Consider the following 24485-nt stretch of genomic DNA (forward strand, 5'->3'; position numbering starts at 1 on the left):
ACTCAGCCTTCAGATGCTTTTGGGAAACCATGCTCAGGTTGCTTGCTAGCTAGGTAACATGTCTAGTTAGCTAAAAATAATAATATATTTAGTCATTTAGCAGATGCTATTATCCAGAGCGACTTACAGGAGCAATTAAGATTAAGTGCCTTGCTCAAGGGCACATCAACAGATTTTTCACATTGTCAGATCAGGGATTTGAACCAGCGACTTTTCAGTTACTGACCCAATGCTCTTAACCACTAGGCTACCCACCGCCATAATTTCATTTGTTATAGCGGCTTGCGAGTAGTTTAAAACGGCCAACGACATCCACACGAATCCGCGGTGGAAAGAAAAAACATAGTAACGATAATTTTGGGAATAACTTTTACATGATTTTTGCAAGAGGCATATGGTCTTCAGTGATGTTGCTAAGACTATAGATGTATTCTGCCTTAAGGGTCCTTGCGGAAACACGTGCGCTGAAATGGTTCCGTGCATGAACATGTCACGTGTTATTGCGCTATTAACTCATTAACTTTGACAGCCCTAATTCATATAGAATGACCCTTTAATCAGTAGAATAAAGATGAGTGTTGTATCAATTGGATTAGAAGTAGAATCCAGTTACTCATCATTTACAGATGAATGGAATGCTTGTGGGCAGCAGGATAGTGTCCAGCTCTAAAGTTGGCCTCGCTCTCTTGCAGTTGCTCTCGTGGTCTCTCTCACTTTCCCTCAGTCTCTCTCTCTACTGTATCTATTTGACTGGGCTGAGTGTCTATGGGCTACATTCTCCCAGGTTGTTCAGGAATGTAGTGTTGAAGTTGGTGGATGCTGCTTCTGCTTGCCTGAGCAGGACCACAAGATCCCGCAGGGCTGAGCTGACTCTGGGGTTTGTCTCTACAGGATAGGTTTGTCTATAAAGTACGAGGCAACCGAGAGCAGGCCTGAAAGATGGCTGTCAAATTAACTCCCCTCCCACACTCCTTGGTTTGAACCTCCTCCAACCTTCCTTGTCCTTCTTTACTCAATCTCCATAAACACGTCTCTGACATTTTCTGCCTAAAATGGCTTTGTGACCGTCTCCTTCCTTATCTGCCTGAAATGGCTTTGTGAACTCTGCATTATAGCCTTTTCGAACGCTCCTTCAGGTACTGCAATAGTGCCCTGGGGAACTTGTGTATACACATACACAAATGATGGAGTCTACAGCATGCTACAGGACAATGTTTCTCAATCCATTCCTGGGAGGCCCCTCGCTGGTTGCACATATTTGCTTTGGCCCAGCACTAACACACCCAATTCAACCAGTTTGTGTTGAGTCTCACAGTTATGAATTGAGAAACACGGCTATAGGCACAGCAGTTCTGGAGATATTCTTTTGAGTGCTGCCATCTGCTGGGAACTTCAGGATTACCACTGATGGTTTCATGACACTATAGCTGTATTAACATCCTTGGCTTTCAAGGACATGAGGGGAGTTGAGAGGAAATTTGAGCCTACTCAACAGTTTTGTCAGCTGATTGGGGAGTAATTTGTTGGACAGGTACCAGATACTCCTCCTGTCTGGTGTTAAGTTTAAAAACCTCTTGGTATTTTGGTTTCGAGGTGACGCATCCCATGTGGACACATCAAGAGAAACAGTTTAGCCAGTCAGACCTCCAGTGGGGTAGTTTGCATCTCAATGCCCCCATGCTTTTTCCAATTCCTTTTCTCAAGAGTCAAACATATGAAAGTTTTGGTAATCGCTGTATGTCTTCAACCCTTTGAGGTTGACCTGCTTTGTGGTTCCCTTTGCTTTTTGTGTGGTAGGTAAATTTATTTGATTTTTTTTTTAACAATATTTGTGTTTATTTCTGGTCTGCTGTTGGCGCATACCAAGATATATATGTATTCTACTGCCCAGCTGTGACATTACACTATGTATGGCCACAGGGGTTTGTGCAGACAGTCATATACAGTACTAGTCAAAAGTTTGGACACACCTACTCATTCCAGGGTTTTTATTTAGGTTTTTATTTATTTAGACTTTTCTATATTGTAGAATAATAGTGAAGACATCAAAACTATGAAATAACATGGATTCATGTAGTAACCAAAGAATTGTTAAACAAATTAAGATATATTTTAGACTTTAGATTCTTCAAAGTAGCCACCCTTTGCCTTTGACAGCTTTGCACACTTTTGGCATTCTCTCAACCAGATTCATGATGTAGTCAGCTGGAATGGATTTCAATTAACAGGTGTGCCTTGTTAAAAGTTAATTTGTGGAATTTCTTTCCTTAATGTGATTAAGCCAATCAGTTGTGTTGTGACAAGGTAGGGGTGGTATACAGAAGATAGCCCTATATGGTAAAATACCAACTTTGAAAGTTTCTTCAAGTGCAGTCGCAAAAACCATCAAGTGCTATGATGAAACTGGCTTTCATGAGGACCGCCACAGGAAAAGAAGACCCAGTGTTACCTCTGCTGCAGAGAATAAGTTCATTAGTTACCAGCCTCAGAAATTGCAGCCCAAATGAATGCTTCACAGAGGTCAAGTAACGGACACATCTCAACATCAACTGTTCAGAGGAGACTGCAAAGAAACCACTACTAAAGGACACCAATAATAAGAAGAGACTTGCTTGGGCTAAGAAGCAATGGACATTAGACCAGTGGAAATCTGTCCTTTCGTCTGATGAGTCCAAATGTGAGTGTTTTTGGTTCCAAACGTCGTGTTTTTGTGAGACGCAGAGTAGATTAATGGATGATTTCCGCATGTGTGGTTCCCACCGTGATGCATGGAGGTGGTGTGGGGGTGCTTTTCTGGTGACACTGTGATTTTATTTAGAATTCAAGGCACACTTTACCACAGATTTCTTCAGCGATACACCATCCCATCTGGTTTGTGCTTAGTGGGACTATCATTTGTTTTTCAACACACCTCCAGGCTGTGTAAGGGCTATTTGACCAAGAAGGAGAGTGATGGAGTGCTGTATCAGATGACCTGTCCTCCACAATCACCCGACCTCAACCAAATTGAGATGGTTTGGAATGAGCTGGACCGCAGAGTGAAGGAAAAGCAGCCAACAAGTGCTCAGCATACTGTATGTGGGTACTCCTTCAAGGCTGTTGGAAAAGCATTCCAAGTGGTGGTGGTTGAGAGAATGCCAAGTGTGTGCAATGCTGTCATCAAGGCAAAGGGTGGCTACTTTGAAGAATCTAAAATATGTATTTTGACTTGTTTAACACTTTTTTTGGGGGGGGGGGGGTACTGCATGATTTCATGTGTGTTATTTCATAGTTTTGATGTCTTCACTATTATTCTACAATGTAGAAAATTGTGAAAATAAATATAAACACTTGAATGAGTAAGTGTGTCCAAACTTCTGACTGGTACTGTAGTTGAGGGTTTGTGTGTGCATGAATGCGTATGTACATACATATGTTTGTGCGTACTTGAGGGAGTGTGTATATGAATGCGTGACAGGAAGTTAAAGTAAACTGAAGTGTGTTTTGTGTGTAGAAGTGAATAGGAATGTGAGTAGGTTAAGTGGTCAGTGTGTGTCATTTGATAAGCCTGTGTCTGGAGTCCATATACCAAGGCCGGTTTATTCACCATGGCCCTGGCATTACGTTGACTCCCAGCAAGAGGCCAGTGACCCTAGCTAGCTGTAACAACAAGGGGGGAGGCGTGGGATATGAAGGGGGGATGCACACAGGGCTTACATTAGTTAACATTTTTCATTTTTTTCCTTTAGGAGTGATACCAGAAAGATGATAAGCATGCAAATCAAACATTTTCTGCTTCTGGTCCCTGTTTTTCCATTAGTTATCATATTGATGGGCATCCAACTGCCCTTGTCCACTACAATTTACAGTGCCACTCATGATTATTTCTACAGCCACCTCCTCCCGTCGATGCCCCTTGGTTCGATGCCAAGTGCATATCCGCCAAAAGATTCCTTCACAGACCCCTCAGACTTAATGGAGAATCACGACTTCCCACAATGTTTTGGGCTCTGGCCAAAGAAGATATTACATCCAATAGTTACCACTTGATGTAACAAGCACAGTAAGGCCAAGTTGTTGTAGGCTGCTTTTCACATAGGGTTTCTTAGTTTGTAATTCATTTGATATATGTGCAAATGTCTGGTCCCTGTGGGTGTTATTGTGAGTTAAGGGGAGATCCCTTGTGACCAAGCTCAGATGTGATTCCTTCCCACAGTAAGCCTCGGTCTTGTTCAGTATGCACTAAGCTGAAGAAAACAGTCTGAAACAGGGAGGAACCACCTGGATTTGTCCAATAAGAAATACTTATTTTAGTTTTCTGTTGCAAAACATTTTTAAAGGTTTCCTGTTGCATGCGCTAATGAACATGACCAAGGCGTTTGTCTGCAGGGGGACTTGAAGTTCCCCTGCAATATCAAAAGCTATTATCTTGACTCCTCCAGAATTTAAATGAATAGTATGTGTATTTTTGAAGGACAGTCATTTATACTGAACAAAATTATAAATGCAACATTTAACGTGTTGGTTCCATGTTTCATGAGCTGAGATAAAATGCCACAGATGTTTTTAAGTTTTGAGGGAGTGTGCAATTGGCATGCTGACTGCAGTAATGTCCACTAGAGCTGTTGCCAGAGAATTTAATGTTAATTTCTCTACCATAAGAATTCCACCAGAGCTGTGCCCCTTCCTAGTCATGTGAAATCCATAGATTAGGGCCTAATGCATTTATTTCAATTGAATGATTTCCTTATATGAACTGTATATCAGTAAAATCATAGAAGGAAATAAGTCAATTGAAATAAATTCCTTAGGCCCTGTTCTATGGAGTTAACATGATTTGGCAGGGGCGCAGCCATGGGTGGGCCTGGGAGGACATAGGCCCACCCACTGGGGAGCCAGGCCTAGCCAATCAGAAGGAGTTTTTCCCCACTAAAGGACTTTATTCCTGACAAAAATACTCCTCCGTTTCTTCAGCTGTCCGGGTGGTTGGTCTCAGACTATCACGCAGGTGAAGAGGCCGGATGTGGAAGTACTGGACTGGCATGGTTACATGTGGTCTGCGGTTGTGAGGCCGGTTGGACTTACTGCCAAATTCTCTAAAACTATGTTGGAGGCAGCTTATGGTAGAGAAATGAACATAAAATTCTCTGGCAATAGATCTGGTGGACATTCCTCCCTCAACTTGAGATGTGTGGCAAAACTACATATTTTAGAGTGGCCTTTTATTGTCCACAGCACAAGGTCTACCTGTGTAATGATCATGAGGTTTAATCAGCGTCTTGTTATGCCACATGTCAGGTGGATGGATTACCTTGGCAAAGGAGAAATGCTCACTAACAGGGAAGTAAACAAATTTGTGCATAAAAAGGTTTTTGTCTGTATAGAACATTTCTGGGATCTTTTATTTCAGCTCATAATCATGGGACCAACACTTTACATGTTGCGTTTATATTTTTGTTCAGTATATGTACCCATCTATGCAGAATTCTTATCTTTCTCTCTACTGTTTGATGTGATAGGGTACTTCTGAACCTGTGATCTATGTATTACATTTTCATCAAGAGCCATTCAACACATCTTCGTTTGATTTGACATTCCCTTTACCTACAGTATGATTCTTGATTTTATACTGGAACAGGAATTTATGATTCAGATATCATTAGTTAAAGCAGTGAAGTTTCAAGTTTGGCTCCATCCAAGTTAATGAGCATTTATTTGTACGTTTTTTTAACCACGACAACTGAAATACTTGGATTTTACATTATTAACATGAGGAAAATGGACCAGAAATTAGATAATGATTTGGTTTTATTACTCCATTTTAAAACATTAATTAAAGTACTAACCTTATCCCAAGGCACCACAGTGAAAAAACTAAAAAAGTATGGTGTCCAAGTTTCTTATACCTGAACTCTGTTGCCTTTGTTAAACATAACAGTGCATGCATTACACAATCCTTGCAAATAATTACCCTTTGCAAATGAACATGCCTCATGTCCACGACAGGATGTGGACATGAAAGAGAAACGAGAACTTTTCTCTGTTCGACTGCACTCAAGGTACATTTGTTCTGTGGAGATATCCTGTGTTGAAAACGCTTTGGCGCTGTCACTCAGAAGGCAGCTTACTTGGCATCCGTTTTTAGAATTTATCTCTAGATTGTCAGGGATTTCCAGAAATAAGCGTGTTTCCTGATGCGGAGGGGACTCCGGCAGAGCACACACCAAGCTGAGGATATTCATGGCCACCCACTCTTTTCGCCAGACTTCCACCCCTCCCAGACCTATGAAACCTTGCAAACCCTGTGAACTATCTCTATCACACATTACATTTCACATTTAAGACACATTTAGGCCCCGCCCATTCATTTCATAGCTGCGCTAAAAACCACTCTAGTTTGATTTCTCCAGACGACTGCATCCATGCCAAGTCTTTGTTCTACTCGACAGTATAATTCTCTCTTCGGGTATGGTGGGAGGCAGAAGGTTTTGTGGCATCTGATGCACAGGGACTGGACTAGGAGAGGGAGGGGCACACACACAAAGGCGATATCAGAAAAGGGGCGGGATGTGTCTGTACACGGTTAGAAAAATAAATCTGCCACACACACTTTAAAAAAAGTTTTATAACCGACAGGTCGGATATGAGAGCAACGGAGGAAGCTAGCTCTGTGATGACGATGGGGCGAATGCATAGGACAACACAACACATTAAATCCTCCTTCATCCTAATCTGTGAGAATCAAAGAGGGAGATGGGTGTTGTGGATTTATATGAAGTTGTAACCGGAATGAACGGGTTATAACTTGGACACCACATGGAAGTAATTCAATAGACTGCTTTATCTGAAAGTTGTGACTTGTTCATTTCCTTAGAAAACAGGCAAACAATGGGAGACCAAAGGCATTCATTATAACAGTGTTGTGCTAATATCTTCTCTGGTGAGGGAAAATTAGAGTATGAGTTCATTAACCTTTGTTTTCGGTGTCAAGTGATCATTATCCATTTCCAAATCCCCCTTCCTTGTCTTAATTACAAACCTCATGTGGCCAATGGGGAGGAACGCACAAGAGCGATTTACCAGTTTAGTTAAATCGCTGGATGTCTGCAGGTTTTCTGTGGCTTACAGTAGACTTTTGTTGTTTTACTAAAGACTAAGTGTAGTCGGTCCAGTACATTACCCTAAGCACTGCATGCATTTATTGACTTACAGCAGAAAAAGGGTCTTCTTTCAGTGCCTGGTTTAGTATGTTATTTTTGTATTTTCTCATTAACTGCTGGCACGCCAAACATATACCTGAAATATTTTCCCTGGGAATGGAGCTCAAATTTACTTAAATGCAGATTAATGGTAGTCCTATTTAAAGGGACAGTGCAGTTAAAACGTGATTTCCTGCTAATTTAAAATATATATATTTCCACACTGAGGTCGACATAACACTGAAATTGTGAAAATGTTCATAATTCCCTTTTTGTCTTAGGGCTGTTTGAAACAAATGTCTGGAATTACAGCCTGTTCAGGTGGGATATAACTTCTGGTTGAGGGTGTAGGCTCTAGACCATCCTATCTGACTGAGCATTTCAAGGACCAAAGGAGGCTCAGGGAAATAAATTATAAAAAATATATCTTAGTTATTTTCATTAAATAATCCATGATTTATTAGATTAACAGTGATGATTTAAAAGTACAATTACAAAGACTGCATAGGGGCTTTAACAGTTTTAAAGTAGCAACCCTGCCTTTTAGTCCTCTTGGAAAAGTTTTGCAATGTTTTCCCTCAGATCCAACATAGTCTGGCATGTTACAACCAAAGCCTCACTTCCTCGTAGGAAGTGACTGTCATTCTTCCTTTTGCACAAGCAAACTGCCAGTATATCCTTTACAATGGGATTACCTCCCTCTCTCCCTCAAGGGGCAAGCGAGCATGCATCCCAAGAGGAGGCCACTGAATCAGTATTCCAACATGCTGCAACTTGCCTTTTGAGACTTAACTAAATTAACTTAACTCAGGATGGATGACCGCCCATGTTCGCACAGTAGACTAGCCTGTATCGTATTAGAAGATCAGGCTTCAGTAATACTGTTTCACCTTAGACCCTTTTCTTCACAGCCCTTCTAGAAAAATGCTTATTTTGGAGAAAGAACACAAAACTTGATTATGCCAGTAAGTCCCAGACCAAGTTAATTACCTATTTCTTTGACTATTTTTGTTTCCATTAGATACAGTAGAAGCTTTGATAAACAAGACATGACACTGTCTTTGACTGACAACGATTGTATGACCCTGAATCTCAAAAAATAATTGTTTGTTCACCACCTCCCCCACTCGCCCCAAACTAACATGGAAACTGCAAGACAAGGGGTGAATGGGACCCTCACTAACCGTGAGCTATGCTGAGACGCACGTCACGCCAAGGGATAAAGTTGTCATGCTATTGTGAAGAGATTTCCATTGACAAGACTCCCCAACATAGGACCACTGAAAATGATATGGGGGCCGTGGGCAATGCATTTGCGGTTGAGATCCTCTGTCAACAAGCAGAACCTATACACAGCCCCAGCATGTCTTTTTTAAAGCCTCGTGCTATTAGAGAACGACACAACCCTTCTTCCTTAGATCGCAACGCTCCCATTAGCAGATGTCAAGGGTCTCTGTCAACGTCCCCCACAGGCCATCCTGGAACCAGTCTGAACAAGAAAGTGAGACCTAGGATTACTATGTAACCACACGCAGCATGTAGCCCCAGAAGCAGGGGGGCTAGACAGAGTGGAAAATTAATTATGAGGTAGGGCAGGATACAAAGATTTATGTGAGACTTGGGAGGAATGGTATGCACAGGGGGTGGGAGAGAGAATAAGTGAAGAATTTTTGTACAAGTTCATCCACCTTCGATTCACCCTGATATGTATTCTTGATAGAAACCTGAGTACACTGAGTTCATTTTGCCAGACAAATGTTTTGATTGCTCTCAAACTTAATAAAACTCTGGGAAAGTCCCTCTTAAGAAATTATATGATTACTCATCTCTGGATCATATAATTCGATTTTGATCTAGTGTTCCTAGACAAATGGATTGTTAAATGTATCTTTGCATTACTGGCTCTGTGAGATAGCTAATAAGCTATTTTATAATGTTGTTTGGTGAAACGAATAAGTGAATTTGTTCACCACATTGCTGTATTTTTATCTTTCACACGAACGATAAAGAGTGTAATTAATTTAATGTTTGTTTATATCCCTCTTGACTTCAGATCAAATGACAGAGGTAGAGAAGAGCAAGACCATACAACCCTGAACACTCACTCCTCATGCTTCTACTTGTAATGTGAAGATTCACAGATAGTCAAGGGAGCCCAAGCAGTCCAAATTAAGCAGGCATCGGTCAGAAAATGGATTAAAATGTTACTAATAGCAGGTTCACTAATGTTTTATCCCGAAAATACCTCTTATCTGTTGACTGAATTGATGCATCCTCTCCTTCAGTTCAGTAGCCCATCAAACTTTTATGCATGTACAGAAACTGCATATGACTGTCAGATAACAACTGTGTACACAGAGCTGCTCAGTGCTACAACTGATCGCACCAACGAGAGGTAGGCCTATCCCTGTTCTAACAGGATACACCTGTGTGACTCCTTCACCGTTCAGATACTTGTAAAAATGTCTTTCACATTGTCAAATCGTAGACTTTATTAGTTGAGTGTCAACCAATGTAATTTGCTGGATCAGTGTTACCAAGTGCACTGTAGATTTTTTTATTTATTTTTTTACCGGAGTTGGACACAACTCACATCCAACTGCTGGTTGGGGTTTTCAATCATTCAGATTTTATTTAGACTATTCACGTTCACCATAAGAAATAGTTTTTATCGTTTGGCTTTTAACGGTCAGTGTATTTTGTCATTTTTACATGAAGTACAGCAATCCTTTTTGCAAGCTGCGCATGGTCAAGACAGTCATTGGTCAGGGTTGGAGAAACTCAATGTAAAATTCCAAACGGTCTAAACCATTCGCTTTGGAGACGGGGTAAAACATAAATATTGACATAGCACTACTAGTTCAAAACATTTATCTGCAAAAAGTACAAGTTAATCAGTGGGTGATGGTGATTTCAAATAATAAGTTGGGGGAGACAAAAAGCATAAATTGCCTAGTGGGGTGGAAGATGCTCAGTCTTCCCTATGGCTCAACTCAGGTGCCTACACACACCATTGACACACACACACACACTATCAGACGGCCACTCAGCTTAGAGAAGTCATCCCATCAGCAACAAATATGATTTAAAAAAAAAAAAGTTTAATCCAACCTAATCGCACCGAATACTTTCAAACTAAAAGGTAGGGTTCCTGTATCGGAGCCCATGTATCTACACTGAACAAAAATATAAAGGCAACATCCAACAATTTCAAAGATTTTACTGAGTTAATATAAGGAAATCAGTCAATTGAAATAAATTCATTAGGCCCTAATCAATGGATTTCACATGACTGGAATACAGATATGCATCTGTTGGTCACAGATACCTTTAAAAAAAAAAAAAAAAGGGAAGGGCATGGATCAGAAAACCAGCCAGTATCTGGTATGACCCCCATTTGCCTCATGCAGCGTGACACATCTCCTTCGCATAGAGTTGATCAGGTTGTTGATTGTGGCCTGTGGAATGTTGTCCCACTCCTTTTCAATGGCTGTGCGAAGTTGTTGGTTATTGGCGAGAACTGGAACACACTGTCGTACATGTCGATCCAGGGCATTCCAAACATGCTCAATGGGTGACATGTCTGGTGAGTATGCAGGCCTTGGAAGAACAGGGACATTTTCAACTTCAAGGAATTATGTACAGATCCTTGCGACATGGGGCCGTGCATTATCATGCTTAAACATGAGGTGATGGCGGCAGATGAATGGCACAATGGACCTCAGGATCCCGTCATGGTATATCTGTGCATTCAAATCGCCATCGATAAAATTCAATTGGGTTGCTTGTCCGTAGCTTATGCCTGCCCATACCATAACCCCACCGCCACCATGGGGCACTCTGTTCACAACGTTGACATCAACAAACCGCTTGCCCACACAACGCTATGTCTGCCATCTGCACGGTACAGTTGAAACTGGGATTCATCCGTGAAGTGCACAATTCTCCAGCGTGCCAGTGGCCATCGAAGGTGAGCATTTGCCTACTGAAGGCGGTTAAGACGCCAAGCTGCAGTCAGGTCTAGACCCTGGTGAGGACGACGAGCACGCATACGAGCATCCCTGAGACGGTTTCTGACAGACATGATTTGGTTGTGCAAAACCAGTTTCATCAACAGGCGGCTAGTCTCAGACGATCCTGCAGGAAGTCCTAGGCTGGTGTGGTTACACGGGGTCTGCGGTTGTGAGCCAGGTTGGATTTACTGCCAAATTCTCTGTCAGCAACTCTGGTGGACATTCCTGCAGTCAGCATGCCAATTGCACACTCCCTCAACTTGACTGTGGCATTGTGTTGTGTGACAAAACTACAGATTTTAGTGGCCTTTAATTGTCCCCAGCAGAAGGTGCACCTGTGTAATGATTATGCTGTTTAATCAGATGTCAGGTGGATGGATTATCTTGGCAAATGAGAAATTTGCACTAACAGGGCTGTAAACAAATTTGTGCACAAAATATGAGAGAAATAAGCTTGTTGTGCATATGGACAATTTCTGGAATATTTTATTTCAGCAGCTCATGAAACATGGTACCAACACTTTACATGTTGCTTTTATATTTTTGTTCAGTATTGATGCGTATTGAATTGTTCATGAATGGAGAAGTGCACACCCTTAGGTCCTGCTACTTTTACATACTTTAGTTTTTAGGATAGGGTGGTTGACTCTCTTATGCTTGTACAAAGAGATTAACTCAGGAGGAACAAATGGCAATTTTCTATAAAACATTGAAAAGCACCAACATTTAAATTGAAAGGCAAGCAGACATTTTTTCTAAAGGTATCAGTCAGCAGAAGATACCCTTTTCACTGCTGTGACAAAAGGAATGTAGGAGGAAAAGCTGTGAGAGGGAAAGATTAAGAGTGTAACCAATAAGGAAGAGACCTCCCTCTGCCATCCCCCCCTTTTGGATTAAGACACTCCTCTTCACTTTTCCCCCTCTGGCTGGTGGGCTGTGTGTGGTGACTCTGCAGAGCGCTGGAGGAGAACGGTGCATGTGGAGTGAATCAGTGTCTGTGGGCAAGTCACAGTTCACTCTGGGAGCCTGAGCAACGCTGCTGGTGGAGTACTAGTGGGCAGCAGCAGGATGGATTGCAGGATTGGATTCCAGCTGGGTGTCTCTTTTTTACTGGTACTCTTGGTGGGCCGTAGTGAGGCGTTGTGGTTTTCCTGGGGCAGTACAGACGGCACCACTGAGGCCCCAACGCTGGACAATGAGGGATCTGGGAACCCTGTGGCTAGCGGGAAATCACCAAAGCTGGACAACGTTGGAGAAGATGGGGCAGAGATCATTGACGTAGCTAGTGGGATACGTAAGTTTGTGCAAACTTGGGACAAGAATTCGAAGGCCACGGCGACCCACAAGCTGACCACTGTGAGGTCACAAGCCAGGAATGAGCACCCAATGGAAAAGGACACCCGTTGGTCCACGTCGAGGGAAAGTAAACCTGGTAAAGGCACCTCTGCAATATGGGGTCTGGATCTGGTCTCTGGGGGTGGTCAGGGGTTGGGAGTGGGTCTGGATTTTGATCTGGTTCTGAATTCGGATCCGGGTCTGAATTTGAATCTGAATTTAGTTCTGAATTTGACTGTCTGAAATCAGAATCGTGTCTGAATTCAGCTCAAGGTCTAAAATTGGTTTTGGGTCTCAATTTGTATCTGGATATGGGTCTAGCATTGAATCTGAATCAGGAGCTTCTATGTGGGAGAACCAGGAGGGAAAAGTTATACCTACAGACCTCACAGGTTTAGCAGAGAATGTCAGTGCTTGCTGGGACAGAGCATGGGATGCTGGGTATTACCCAAGTGGACCTTGCTGAAAGTGCTTTGAACAAGCACAACAGAACAGGGGCATGCTATGGGTTAACCCATAGACAGTCAGCCTGTCCCAAGCGTTAATGTCTCGAGACAACTCGCAGTAGCTCTAAATAATTAACTGTAGCTCTAGTTGGAATGCCAATCATTTTAACTCGACAGAGTACTCCGGTGAATACACTTTCAGGTGATTTACTAACCCATTTCAACAACTACCACTCTAGCTTACTAGTGAGGCGCCTGCCCCAAAATCCCCACATTGCTTGCTCATAGATTCCCGTTTGCTTTTTTTGCAAATCCATAGGTGCCCAACTTTCTCAATCACAGCAGCATGAAGGACATCCAGACTGTTCTGGTGGAGTGGGTGTGGCGCTTGTGGCGTTTTGTCACCTCAGTAGTCCTTGGACGTTTATCTTGTTTTTTGGGTGGTCATCCTGACACGTGTGTTTTTAAGTGCATAATATGAAGGTACAGGTGACTAACGAGTGTTTCCATTTGCCACTCAACCCATTGGCAAAGACAGGGGTGTGAACGTAGACTAAACAAACATGGCACTGGTGGTTTCCTGGTGCAGCCTGAACCTGTTGCATGTCAATTTATGTCCAAGTCTTCCGGTTGGCATGTGACTGATAACTAAAATATATAATAAAGTATAAAACACACACTGTATCAATGATTCACACTCTGCGTAACCAATCGGACAGGAAAGTTAGATTTTCTGGGGAGCTAGAGGTGGCCTCTAAAGATCCTTTAACATACAGTAATGTAATTTAGTAAAGGTGCAAGATAAAGAGGCTGCTTTCAAGGTAGAGCAAAAAAAGAGTATTGACTTAAATGTCAGAAGGACATGTTTAGGTACACCTAGTTTTAGATTATTCAAGTAAACCTGAGTAAATTGCTGAAGGTCGCAGTTTCATTCCATGTTATATGATTTGTCCCTCCCAAACTTAAAGGGAGTATTTATTGAGCAGTCATTTGTTTCAAGTGCACTTAAAGGAGGGAGCGACACTCTGAAATGCACTGTACATTCTATACATTCTCTCTTGGCATGCAATCTTTACACCAACAAGCTGTCACTTATGTGTATTTATGGCATGAATATTGATAGCACATTTTACAAGCAGTACTTATGCATGGTCATTTTGGATTGAAAACTCTCTCACTTTTCTTGTATGAATTGCTTGCCAAAGTTTTGATGTGCATTCGGCTCTCTAAATGTTCAAATTAAGCTGTCATGTTACATTGAGCGCATGGGAATTGATTGTTTTGGCTTTTGTGGTTTGGCCCTATACATTCAACCAGGGAAAGGGAAACCTAGTCAGTTGCACAACTGAATGCATTCAATCAAAATGTGTCTTCCGCAGCCAACCCCTCTGAATCAGAGAGGCGCGAGGGGCTGCCTTAATCGTCATCCAAGTCATCAGCTCCCGGGGAGCAGATGTTGTTGAGGGTTAACTGCCTTAAGGACAAAGTGGCAGATTTTTCCATCTTGCTGGCTTGCAGATTCAAACCGTTCGTTTACTGGCCCAACGCTCTAAACAGCTTGGCTACCTGCCCAACTTTGTGTGTGAACATACTTGCGTGACAGTTTACCTTATTTTAGCTTGGTGACATATTGACACCAGTTGTATGTCGTTCAATGGCCTTGAGCATGATAGGGAAAGAAGAATGGTACTGGTAGATAAAAAAATATTTTTTCCCTGTACAACATAAACCTTATTCAGTCTGCATATAAAAGTGGGAACATTGTTTTCAGCAACAGACTTGTTTTGAATGACACTGACTGAACATGTGACATTTTTTTCCCTCTGCTAGTTGGGTAGAAGTAGGGTTGTGCAATAATTAGCCTATGCGTATGGTTATGTTTCTTACGTCAAATTAGTGCATTTTCTTTTATGCACAACTTTTCAAATACTTCAACAGGCTAATTTTCAAAAATGGAAAACATGAAAATTGTGCTACAATGTTGGAGAGGAGGTGGTGTGGGTATGTTTAAATGAATATGTAATTCGAAAGGAACAAAAGACCCTATAAATGTGACTATGGTTAGGGGTAAGGCATTCCACAGTTTGCAAGAAGTACAGTGCCTTCGGAAAGTGTTCATACTCCTTGACTTATTCCACATTTTGTTGTTACAGCCTGAATTAAAAATGGATGAAATATATTTTTCTCACCCATCTACACACAATAGCCCATAATGACAAAGTGAAAACGTTTGTAGAAATCTTTGTAAATGTATAAATTAAATACAGAAGTATCTCATTTAGGTATTCACACCCCTGAGTCAATACATGTTAGAATCACCTGTGGCAGTGATTACAGAATTGAGTATTTCTGTGTAAGTCTCAAAGAGCTTTGCCACCTGGATTGCTCCACTGACAGGCTTTCGTGGACAAGTTGTCTCTGGTCCGACCCTAAGTGAATCTGTGGAGTCTCAGAAGTGTAAGAATCTCCAATGTGATTCTCTAACATTCTGGATATGTGCCAGCTAGGTGAAATAAAAGTCACATTGTAAATGTGACCGATGGGCTCGATTCGGTCTTATGTAGCAACATTTGAAATTGTGTTTTTTTACATTGGATAAAGTAGAGACTCAGAGCTAGACAATAGTATATCATACACTACAGTTGAGGAACAGTGGGAAAGTTATACTGCTTTGAATGTTGATAAACTTGTAACCCAACTTTTGAGAAAATGTCCCTTGAATGTGTTGTTACCTACTGGAGAGCTCTTCTTTGTCTACACCCATTCAGAAGATAAAGTCTGGACAAAAATCTGGTTGTTAGTTATTTTGGTGATGTTGCTACAGACGCGACCCAGTAGTTAATTATTTTTTACATAGTTGCTATGCAAACGGGCTGGTCGTCCGTTCTAAACAAAATGGTTGCTATGCAGGCTGGATAAAGTTCTTGTCAGTTTTTCTATCTAGCTACCCAACTTCAGTTAACTCAGTCACGTCAAACATTGAACCTGGAATGACAGTACACTAGCTGCATTTCCATTTATTTGAACTTTTTTTCTGTTGGTATTTACTTGGATATGTCCATTAGAATGATGGTGATGCATGATTTCGCTTGGCTCTGAAAAAGTTCTCGGCAGACAGTGAGGCTTATATTAACCCCCGCTGCACCAAACTAAATGCTAGGCTGGAGGCAAGCGGAAATAATGTGCGAGTTCAGATAAATACAAGAATGTCATTGTATGCTGTAGAATTAATATGTCCCTTCATTAGAACTAAGGGGCCTAGCCCGAACCATGAAAAACAGCCCCCGACCATTATGCCTCCACCACCAAACTTTACAGTTGGCACTATGCATTTTGGCAGGTAGCATTCTCCTGGCACCCAGATTCATCCGTCGGACTGCCAGATGGTGAAGCGTGATTCATCACTCAAGAGAACACGTTTCCACTGCTCCAGACTCCAATGGTAGCAAGCTTTACACCACTCCAGCCTACGCTTGGCATTGCGCATAGTGATCTTAGGCTTGTGTGCGGATGCTCGCCATGGAAACCAATTTCATGAAGCTCCCGACGAACAGTTATTGTGCTGACTGACGTTGCTTCCAGAGGCAGTTTGGAACTCGGTAGTAAGTGTTGCAACTGATGACAGGCGATTTGTACGCGCTTCAGCACTCGGCTGTCCCGTTCTGTTTGCTTGTGTGGCGTACCACTTCGCGGCTGAGCCGTTGTTGCACCTAGACGTTTCCACTTACAGTTGATTGGGGCAGCTCTAGCAGGGCAGAAATCTGACGAACTGATTTGTTGGAAAGGTGGCATCCTATGACGGTGCCACTCTTCAGTAAGGCCATTCTACTGTCAATGTTTTGCTATGGAGATTGCATGGCTGTATGCTCGATTTTTTACGTCTGTCAGGGTGTGGCTGAAATAGTCCAATCCACTAATTTGATGGGTTGTCCACATACTTTTGTAGTGTACTTTTGGTCATTTTGGTCTTTCCAGAGCTATTTATTCAAGCATTGAAAGAACACCCTGCCAAATGGCCTGCGGTGTATCATTCCCATGTTGTCCATTTCTGAGTTGATAGGATTAGGAACATTGGAGTGTGAGATGATGTTAAAGATGGACTCGGCAACATTTCACAAATCCCCAAATTTTCCAGAGTCCATTTAAAAAAAATGCATTCTATCTAAAAGTTTTAATGCTTTGCTCTGTAGAGATTACCGGTAGTGTACTTGAACGGTATCATGTTACCTGCAAACTGCACAGCTGGAGGTAGTGTATCCTGTCTCATCTTCCTAGTGGCTTTAGTTTTACCTCAGTCCTCGGGGAGCTTCTATGAAGCCTAATTTTAGGACGAGTTTGAAGATGTTTGATGTCAGACTATCCGTGCTAGTATTCTTTTTACAACTTTGCATATGAGTTTATTTGCTCTAGAGGCAAAAACTGATATGATGCAATGTTCTCATGGAGAACATATTTTTAAGAGCACGTAATGTCTTTGGTCGGGTAACCCAATATTTATCGGCATGCCCATGGATCTGGATTTTCTGGAGACCCAATTTGCCGTGGCTAAAGATAGAGATTTTCGCGCATGTGCAGGATTTTCTTTTACGCAGCTGCTGCCCACACTAAACCTAATCAAAGTTTATTGGTTGCGTTCACAGATTTGCAGATGTTATCGCAGGTGCAGCTAAATAAATGCTTATGTTTCTAGCTCCAACAGTGCATTAAATATCTAGCAGTACAATAACAATACACACATAATCCAAAAGTAAAAAACAAGAAATTAAGAATTATCAGAATGAGCAATGTCAGAGTCCGGAATATAATATATACTGAGTGTACAAAAACATTAGAAACACCTTGCTAATATTGAGTTGCACCCCCTTTTGCCCTCAGAACAGCGTCAATTCGTTGGGGCATGGACCACAAGGTGTCAAAATCATTCCACAGGGATGCTGGCCCATGTTGACTCCAATGCTTCCCACAGTTGTCAAGTTAGCTGTAAGTCCTTCGGGTGGTGGACAATTCTTGATACACAGGGGAAACTGTTGAGAGTGAAAAACACTGGAGGTTGTGTTGCAACGTTGCAGTTCTTGACACACTCAAACCGGTTCTCCTGGCACCTACTACCACACCTCATTCAAAGGCACTTACATATTTTATCTTGCCCATTCACCCTCTGAATGGCACATAACACAATGCATGTTTCAATTGTCTCAAGGCTTAAAACTTCTTTAACCGGTCTTCTCCCCTTCATCTACACTAATTGAAGTGGATTTAACAGGTGACATCAATAAGGGATCATAGCTTTCACCCGGATTCACCTGATCAGACTATGTTATGGAAATAGCTCCTAATGTTTTGTAAACTCAGTGTATAAATGGTGTGTAGAGACAGTAAATGAATAGAAAAGGTTTTTACAGTAGTGTTATATAGGATGAGCTACAAAGAGAATTGGGTAAAAGCAGGTAAAACTGTATGTAGACATTGTTAAGGTGACTATACAGTGCCTTCGGAAAGTATTCAGACCTTGACTTTTTTCACATTTTGTTCCATTACGGCCTTATTCTAAAAATGATTATTTAAAAAAAAAAAAAAATTATCCTCAGCAATCTACACACAATACCCCATAATGACAAAGCGAAAACCAGGTTTTTAGAAATGTTTGCAAGGTATTCAAAATAGAAAAGATAACTTATTTACATAAGTATTCAGACCCTTTGCTATGAGACTAGAAATTGAGCTCAGGTGCTGCATCCTGTTTGCATTCATCATCCTTGATGTTTCTGCAACTTGATTGGAGTCCACCTGTGGTAAATTCAATTGATTGCACATGATTTGGAAAGGCACACACCTGTCTATATAAGGTCCCACAGTTGACAGTGCATGTCAGAGCAAAAACCAAGCAATAAGGTCGAAGGAATTGTCTGTAGAGCTCCGAGACAGGATTGTGTCGAGGCACAGATCTGTGGAAGGGTACTAAATCATTTCTGCAGCATTGAAGGTTCCCAAGAACACAGTGGCCTCCATCATTCATAAATGGAAGAGGTTTGGAACCACCAAGACTCGTCCTAGAGCTGGCCGCCCTGGCCAAACTGAGCAATTGTTGAAGGGCTTTGGTCAGAGAGGTGACCAAGAACCCGATGGTCACTCTGACAGAGCTCTAGAGTTCCTCTGTAGAGATGGGAGAACCTTCCAGAAGGACAACCATCTCTGTAGCACTCTACCAATCAGGCCTTTACGGTAGAGTAGCCAGACGGAAGCCACTCCTCAGTAAAAGGCACATGGCAACCCGCTTGGGGTTTTCCAAAAGGCACCTAAAGACCATGAGAAACAAGATTATCTGGTCTGATGAAACCAAGATTGAACTGTTTGGCCTGAATTCCATGTGTCACGTCTGGAGGAAACCTGGCACCGTCCCTACAGTGAAGCATGGTGGTGGCAGAATCATGCTGTGGGAATGAGTGGCCCAGCCAGATACCGGACTTAAACCTGATCAAACATCTCTGGAGAGACCAGCAAATAACTGTGCAGCAATGCTCCCTATCCAACCTGACATAGGATCTGCACAGAAGAATGGGAGAAACTCTCCAAATACAGGTGTGCCAAGCGTGTAGCGTCATACCCAAGAAGATGGTTAAATGTCGTCTCTCCGCGTGTAGCACAGGGGTCGTTCCACTTTAAATTGACGAGGATTTTGACACCCACCATCTCAGGTTGTTCTGAAATCATTTCTGTTAGCAACAGATAAGATTAAATATAATTTGATCTCTGAGAAATTATAGGATTCATATAATGTTAAATAAATATTGTACCTAGCATCCGATTTGGACCAAACCTTTTTCTAACAGTGAGTTAGACATGATGAATCCAATGGAATGGTCAAAATCCACCCATGGACTCTCCACAACCCATGACAATCCCACCCCAACAACAAGCATGTAGTAACAGTTCTCGGTGTCTGACAAGTAGTATGGAGCTGTGGCTCGGAGTATTGTCTTCATCCTATGTAATGTATCCCCAGTGGATTTGGTGTTTTTTTTCCCCTGTTCAGAGAAGTTAGTCATTAAAGTTTTTTAGGTTTAAGTCCCATCCTACATCCTGATATTACAAGATTCTGACAACTATATGGTGCTGTTCCTGCAATTAGGTGAAAAAGTTGAGAGTATGTTAAAGGAGTAGTTCACCCAAATTACAAAATCGTACTTATATTGTCATTTTCACGCTTCATGTTTAAATTATCCTAAAGTGTCTGAAATGTATTGTGTAACTCAATGATGTTACTTATAGATGTGGATATGATGCATGAAAATGCTAGTCTAGGTACCATTGAATTTGTGCCACAAATGCAAAAAAGTTAGTATTTGACACAGTGGCCATAGAAACACAACCAAAGCGTGGGTTGATGTCATACCTTGTCCATAGACTGCTTATAGGATAAGGAAACCAATATATTTAAATCACTTAATAGCAGGAACCGCACCATTTGTTGGTCAGAACCTTGTATTTGTATATTTTGTATTGTATTAGGATCCCCATTAGCTGTTTCAAAAGCAGCAGCTCCTCTTCCTGGGGTCCACATGAAACATTACATAATACAGAACATTAATAGACAAGATTTACTATTTTTAAAAGCATACCGAGCCTACATATCAATACATACAAACTATCTAGGTCAAATAGGAGATATCGTCAACAGTCACTGCTGAACAGAATCTGATAAAGCCCTAATCTGGTACTTAGTGTGAGGTTGACCTAAATTATCCCATGGCCTGCCACAAGTATTATGCTGTTCAATACTTGACATCAAATTGACCTCACAACTTCATGGTGTACTCTTATTAACACTGAATAACATGGTTCGAACAAAGGCAGGGAAAGCAGGAAAATAACGCCAAACCCATAGTCATGTCTAATGCAGAAAGTCCAAAGTAACATACAAACAGTCGTTGTTTGCCTCCAAATGTAATTTGTTCTTTAATTCAGTTATTAAACATTTATATAACCTTTTATAGAGAGCATATGTTTTGAAAACATCAGGTAATTCGATTTTGCAACCATGGGGTTTCCATGTGTCCACTGTTGATCTTTGACCCCCAAAAGAACAGGTCTAGACAACGTAACAGCTTGTTGTGACGTGAAAGGCATTATTGCAGTTGTCAGGCGCCCCAAGGGATGTAGTGATTGGTGACGAAGCATAGCAGCATAGCCAGAGCGACTCCAAAGTTCACCAATAATGACATTCCCGATCCACCAGATGTGTCCCATTTTCCCATGGAGAGTTTTGGAATCGAACTGGCCACCAGATACGGGGTTGCGTCCTGACTTCAAATCCCAAACTGTCACTTCCCTTCGTCTCCCTACTTATCTTCAAGGAGTTCTGGGATTTTCCCTGAAAGAACCTTGTTAGGGCAGTGTGATGACGATTGCATCATCTGTGGACCTATTGGGGCGGTAAGCAAATTGAAGTGGGTCTAGGGTGACAGGTAAGGTGGAGGTGATATGATCCTGAACTAGTCTCTCAAAGCACTTAATGATCACAGAAGTGATAGTAATTTAGTTCAGTTACCTTTGCATTCTTGGGTACAGGAACAATGGTGGCAATCTTGAAGCATGTGGGGACCGCAGACTGGGATAGGGAGAGATTTGTGTTAGAGGAAGGCCCTAAAAATTGTCAGACTCCAGCCACCCTAGTCATAGACTGTTCTCTCTGCTACTACACGGCAAGTGGTACCAGAGCGCCAAGTCTAGGTCCAAGAGGCTTCTAAACAGCTTCTACCCCCAAGTCATAAGACTCCTGAACATCTAGTCAAATGGCTACCTAAACTATTTGCATTGCCCCTCTCCCCCTCCACACCACTGCCACTCTCTGTTGTCATCTATGCATAGTCACTTTAATTAAATCTGTGTACATACTACCTCAACTAACCGGTGCCCCCGTACATTGACTCTGTACCGGTACCCCCCTTTATATGTTATTTTTTACTGCTGCTCTTGTCACTTATCTCTTATTCTTATCCATATTTTTTGAAACTGCACTGTTGGTTAGGGGCTTGTAAGTAAGCATTTCACTGTAAGGTCTTTATTTGGCGCATGTGACTAATACAATTTCAATATGGATATTGAATATGTTAAATGTGACCCCATTCAGGAAACTAGTCGCTAAAATATATATTTTTCATCAAAATGGCAGATATGCCTACTCGAACATGTGAACTTTCATGTGCCTTAATGTCAAACTTGTATGACATCTGTAAATACGAATAAAATTGTTAAATTACAAGCCTAGTTGGTTTAGCCACAGAAAAAATGAGCAACCTTCCGCTAGCCATGATTGGCTGAGGTAATGAGTGGGCTGGGCATGCTGAGAGATATGTATCGCATAGTAAAACTGCATAAACCAAATGTCAAGTTAAAATGTACTGTTTGCTAGGTAACGTTACCTGGCTGACTTGCTAGCTAACGTTATGTGTATGCTCTCTACTTTCTGGAGGACCGAGTTTTGAAATCAGTGGAATTCGAGAATGATAGCTAAGGAGATCGTGAAAACACCAGTCTGGATTACATTGTCAAACTAAGGCAACCATGCATGGCATCAGACAGGAGACACGTCCAACCATGATGTATGCTGGTGAGATTTCAGATATTACACGTTTCTAATTTTGACAAAGTGGTTTCATTTCAAGTGTACGATCTTATTCTTCGTATCTCAGACAAATTTGTTGACAAGTTATAGCCATAGAACCTGGTTGGTTAGCTACCTGCAGATTCATGCAGGGTAGTAATGGCATGAGTTGTGATTGGTCCATTGTTTAGCTAACTAGCTAGCTACATGTTTTAACAAAAGACGGGAACGACAGACGGCAAATAAGTCCTTCTTGAAGTGCACCGAATATGATGCTTTCGAATGCTGAGGTTTCATAACGCTCACTGATTGGGTTCTCTCCAAGTTATCGTGGATACTCGGTTCTTTCAGCACCCAGGAACATACTCTGGAGGAGCTCCTGACTACCGGTCCTAAGTTTTAGAACAGTTGAATTTATTAATTTACTCTGACATTAAAGCATGGAAAAAAATAAAAAATTGGAGCCAAAAAATCATGGAATCGTTTTGTAAACAAAAAGTTATCTAAATTTTTGACTCATCAAAGTAGCCACCCATTGCATACATAACAGCCATAACGGCACATGTACAGAGCCTTGCAAAAGTATTACCTATTTTGTTGCATTAAAACCTGCAATTTAAATTTATTTTTATTTGGATTTCATGTAATGGACATTTACAAAATAGTCCAAATTTGTGAAGTGAAATTCAAAAAATAACTTGTTTAAAAAATGTAAAACAGAAAAGTGGTGCGTGCATATGTATTTACCCCCTTTGCTATGAAGCCCCTAAATAAGATCTAGTGCAACCAATTACCTTCAGAAGTCACATAATTAATTAATGTCCACCTGTGTGCAATCTAAGTGTCACATGATCTCAGTGTGTGTATATATAAACCTATTCTGAAAGGCCTCAGTCTGTAACACCACTAAGCACAGTGCACCACCAAGCAAGCGGCACCATGAAGACCAAGGAGTTCTCCAAACAGGTCAGGGACAATGTTGTGGAGAAGTACAGATAAGGGTTGAGTTATAAAAAAATATATCAGAAACTTTGAACATCCCACAGAGAACCATTTAAATCCATTATTAAAAAATTGAAAGAATATGGCACCACAACAAACCTGCCAAGGGAGGGCCACCCACCAAAACTCACTGACCAGGCAAGGAGGGCATTAATCAGAGAGGAAACACAGAGACCAAAGATAACCCTGAAGGAGCTGCAAAGCTTCACAGCGGAGATTGGAGTATCTGTCCATAGGACCACTTTAAGCCGTACACTCCACAGAGCTGGGCTTTACGGAAGAGTGGCCAGAAAAAAGTAATTGCTTAAAGAAAAGAATAAGGAAACATGTTTGGTATTCGCCAAAAGGAATGTGGGACACTCCCCAAACATATGGAAGGCGGTACTCCGGTCAGATGAGACAAAAATGTAGCGAAAATGCTATGTCTGGCACAAACCTAACACCTCTCATCACCCCCGAGAACACCATCCCCACAGTGAAGCATGGTGGTGGCAGCATCATGCTGTGGGGATGTTTTTCATCGGCAGGGACTGGGAAACTGGTCAGAATTGAAGGAATGATGGATAATGCTAAATACAGGGAAAATCTTGAGGGAAACCTGTTTGTCTTCCAGAGATTTGAGACTGGGACGAAGGTTCACCTTCCAGCAATGACCCTAAGCATACTGCTAAAGCAACACTCGAGTGGTTTAAGGGGAAACATTTAAATGTCTTGGAATGTTCTAGTCAAAGCCCAGACCTCAATCCAATTGAGAATCTGTGGTATGACTCAAAGATTGCTGTACACCAGCGGAACCCATCCAACTTGAAGGAGCAGGAGCAGTTTTGCCTTGAAGACTGGGCAAAAATCCCAAGAGACTTGCAGCTGTAATTGCTGCAAAAGGTGGCTCTACAAAGTATTGACTTTG

The 24485-nt window shown here is 41.7% G+C and overlaps 1 protein-coding gene across 2 annotated transcripts in view; it reads left to right on the plus strand.

The window, feature by feature from the left end:
- The window catches only part of LOC115160620 (collagen alpha-1(XVIII) chain), a 161763-nt gene that overhangs the window by 59800 nt on the left and 77478 nt on the right, over positions 1–24485 (plus strand). Inside the window, exon 1 of one of the 2 annotated variants that reach the window (XM_029710825.1) lies at positions 12142–12623. The exons of the other annotated variant lie outside the window; for it this stretch is intronic. Coding sequence (XP_029566685.1) covers positions 12260–12623 — 364 coding nt within the window. The 5' untranslated portion in view covers positions 12142–12259. Of the gene's footprint in view, positions 1–12141; positions 12624–24485 lie in introns of those variants that run through there. 2 annotated transcript variants of the gene reach the window in all.

Source organism: Salmo trutta, chromosome 24 (genome assembly GCF_901001165.1).
Source record: "Salmo trutta chromosome 24, fSalTru1.1, whole genome shotgun sequence".
NCBI classification, from domain to species: Eukaryota; Metazoa; Chordata; class Actinopteri; order Salmoniformes; family Salmonidae; genus Salmo; species Salmo trutta.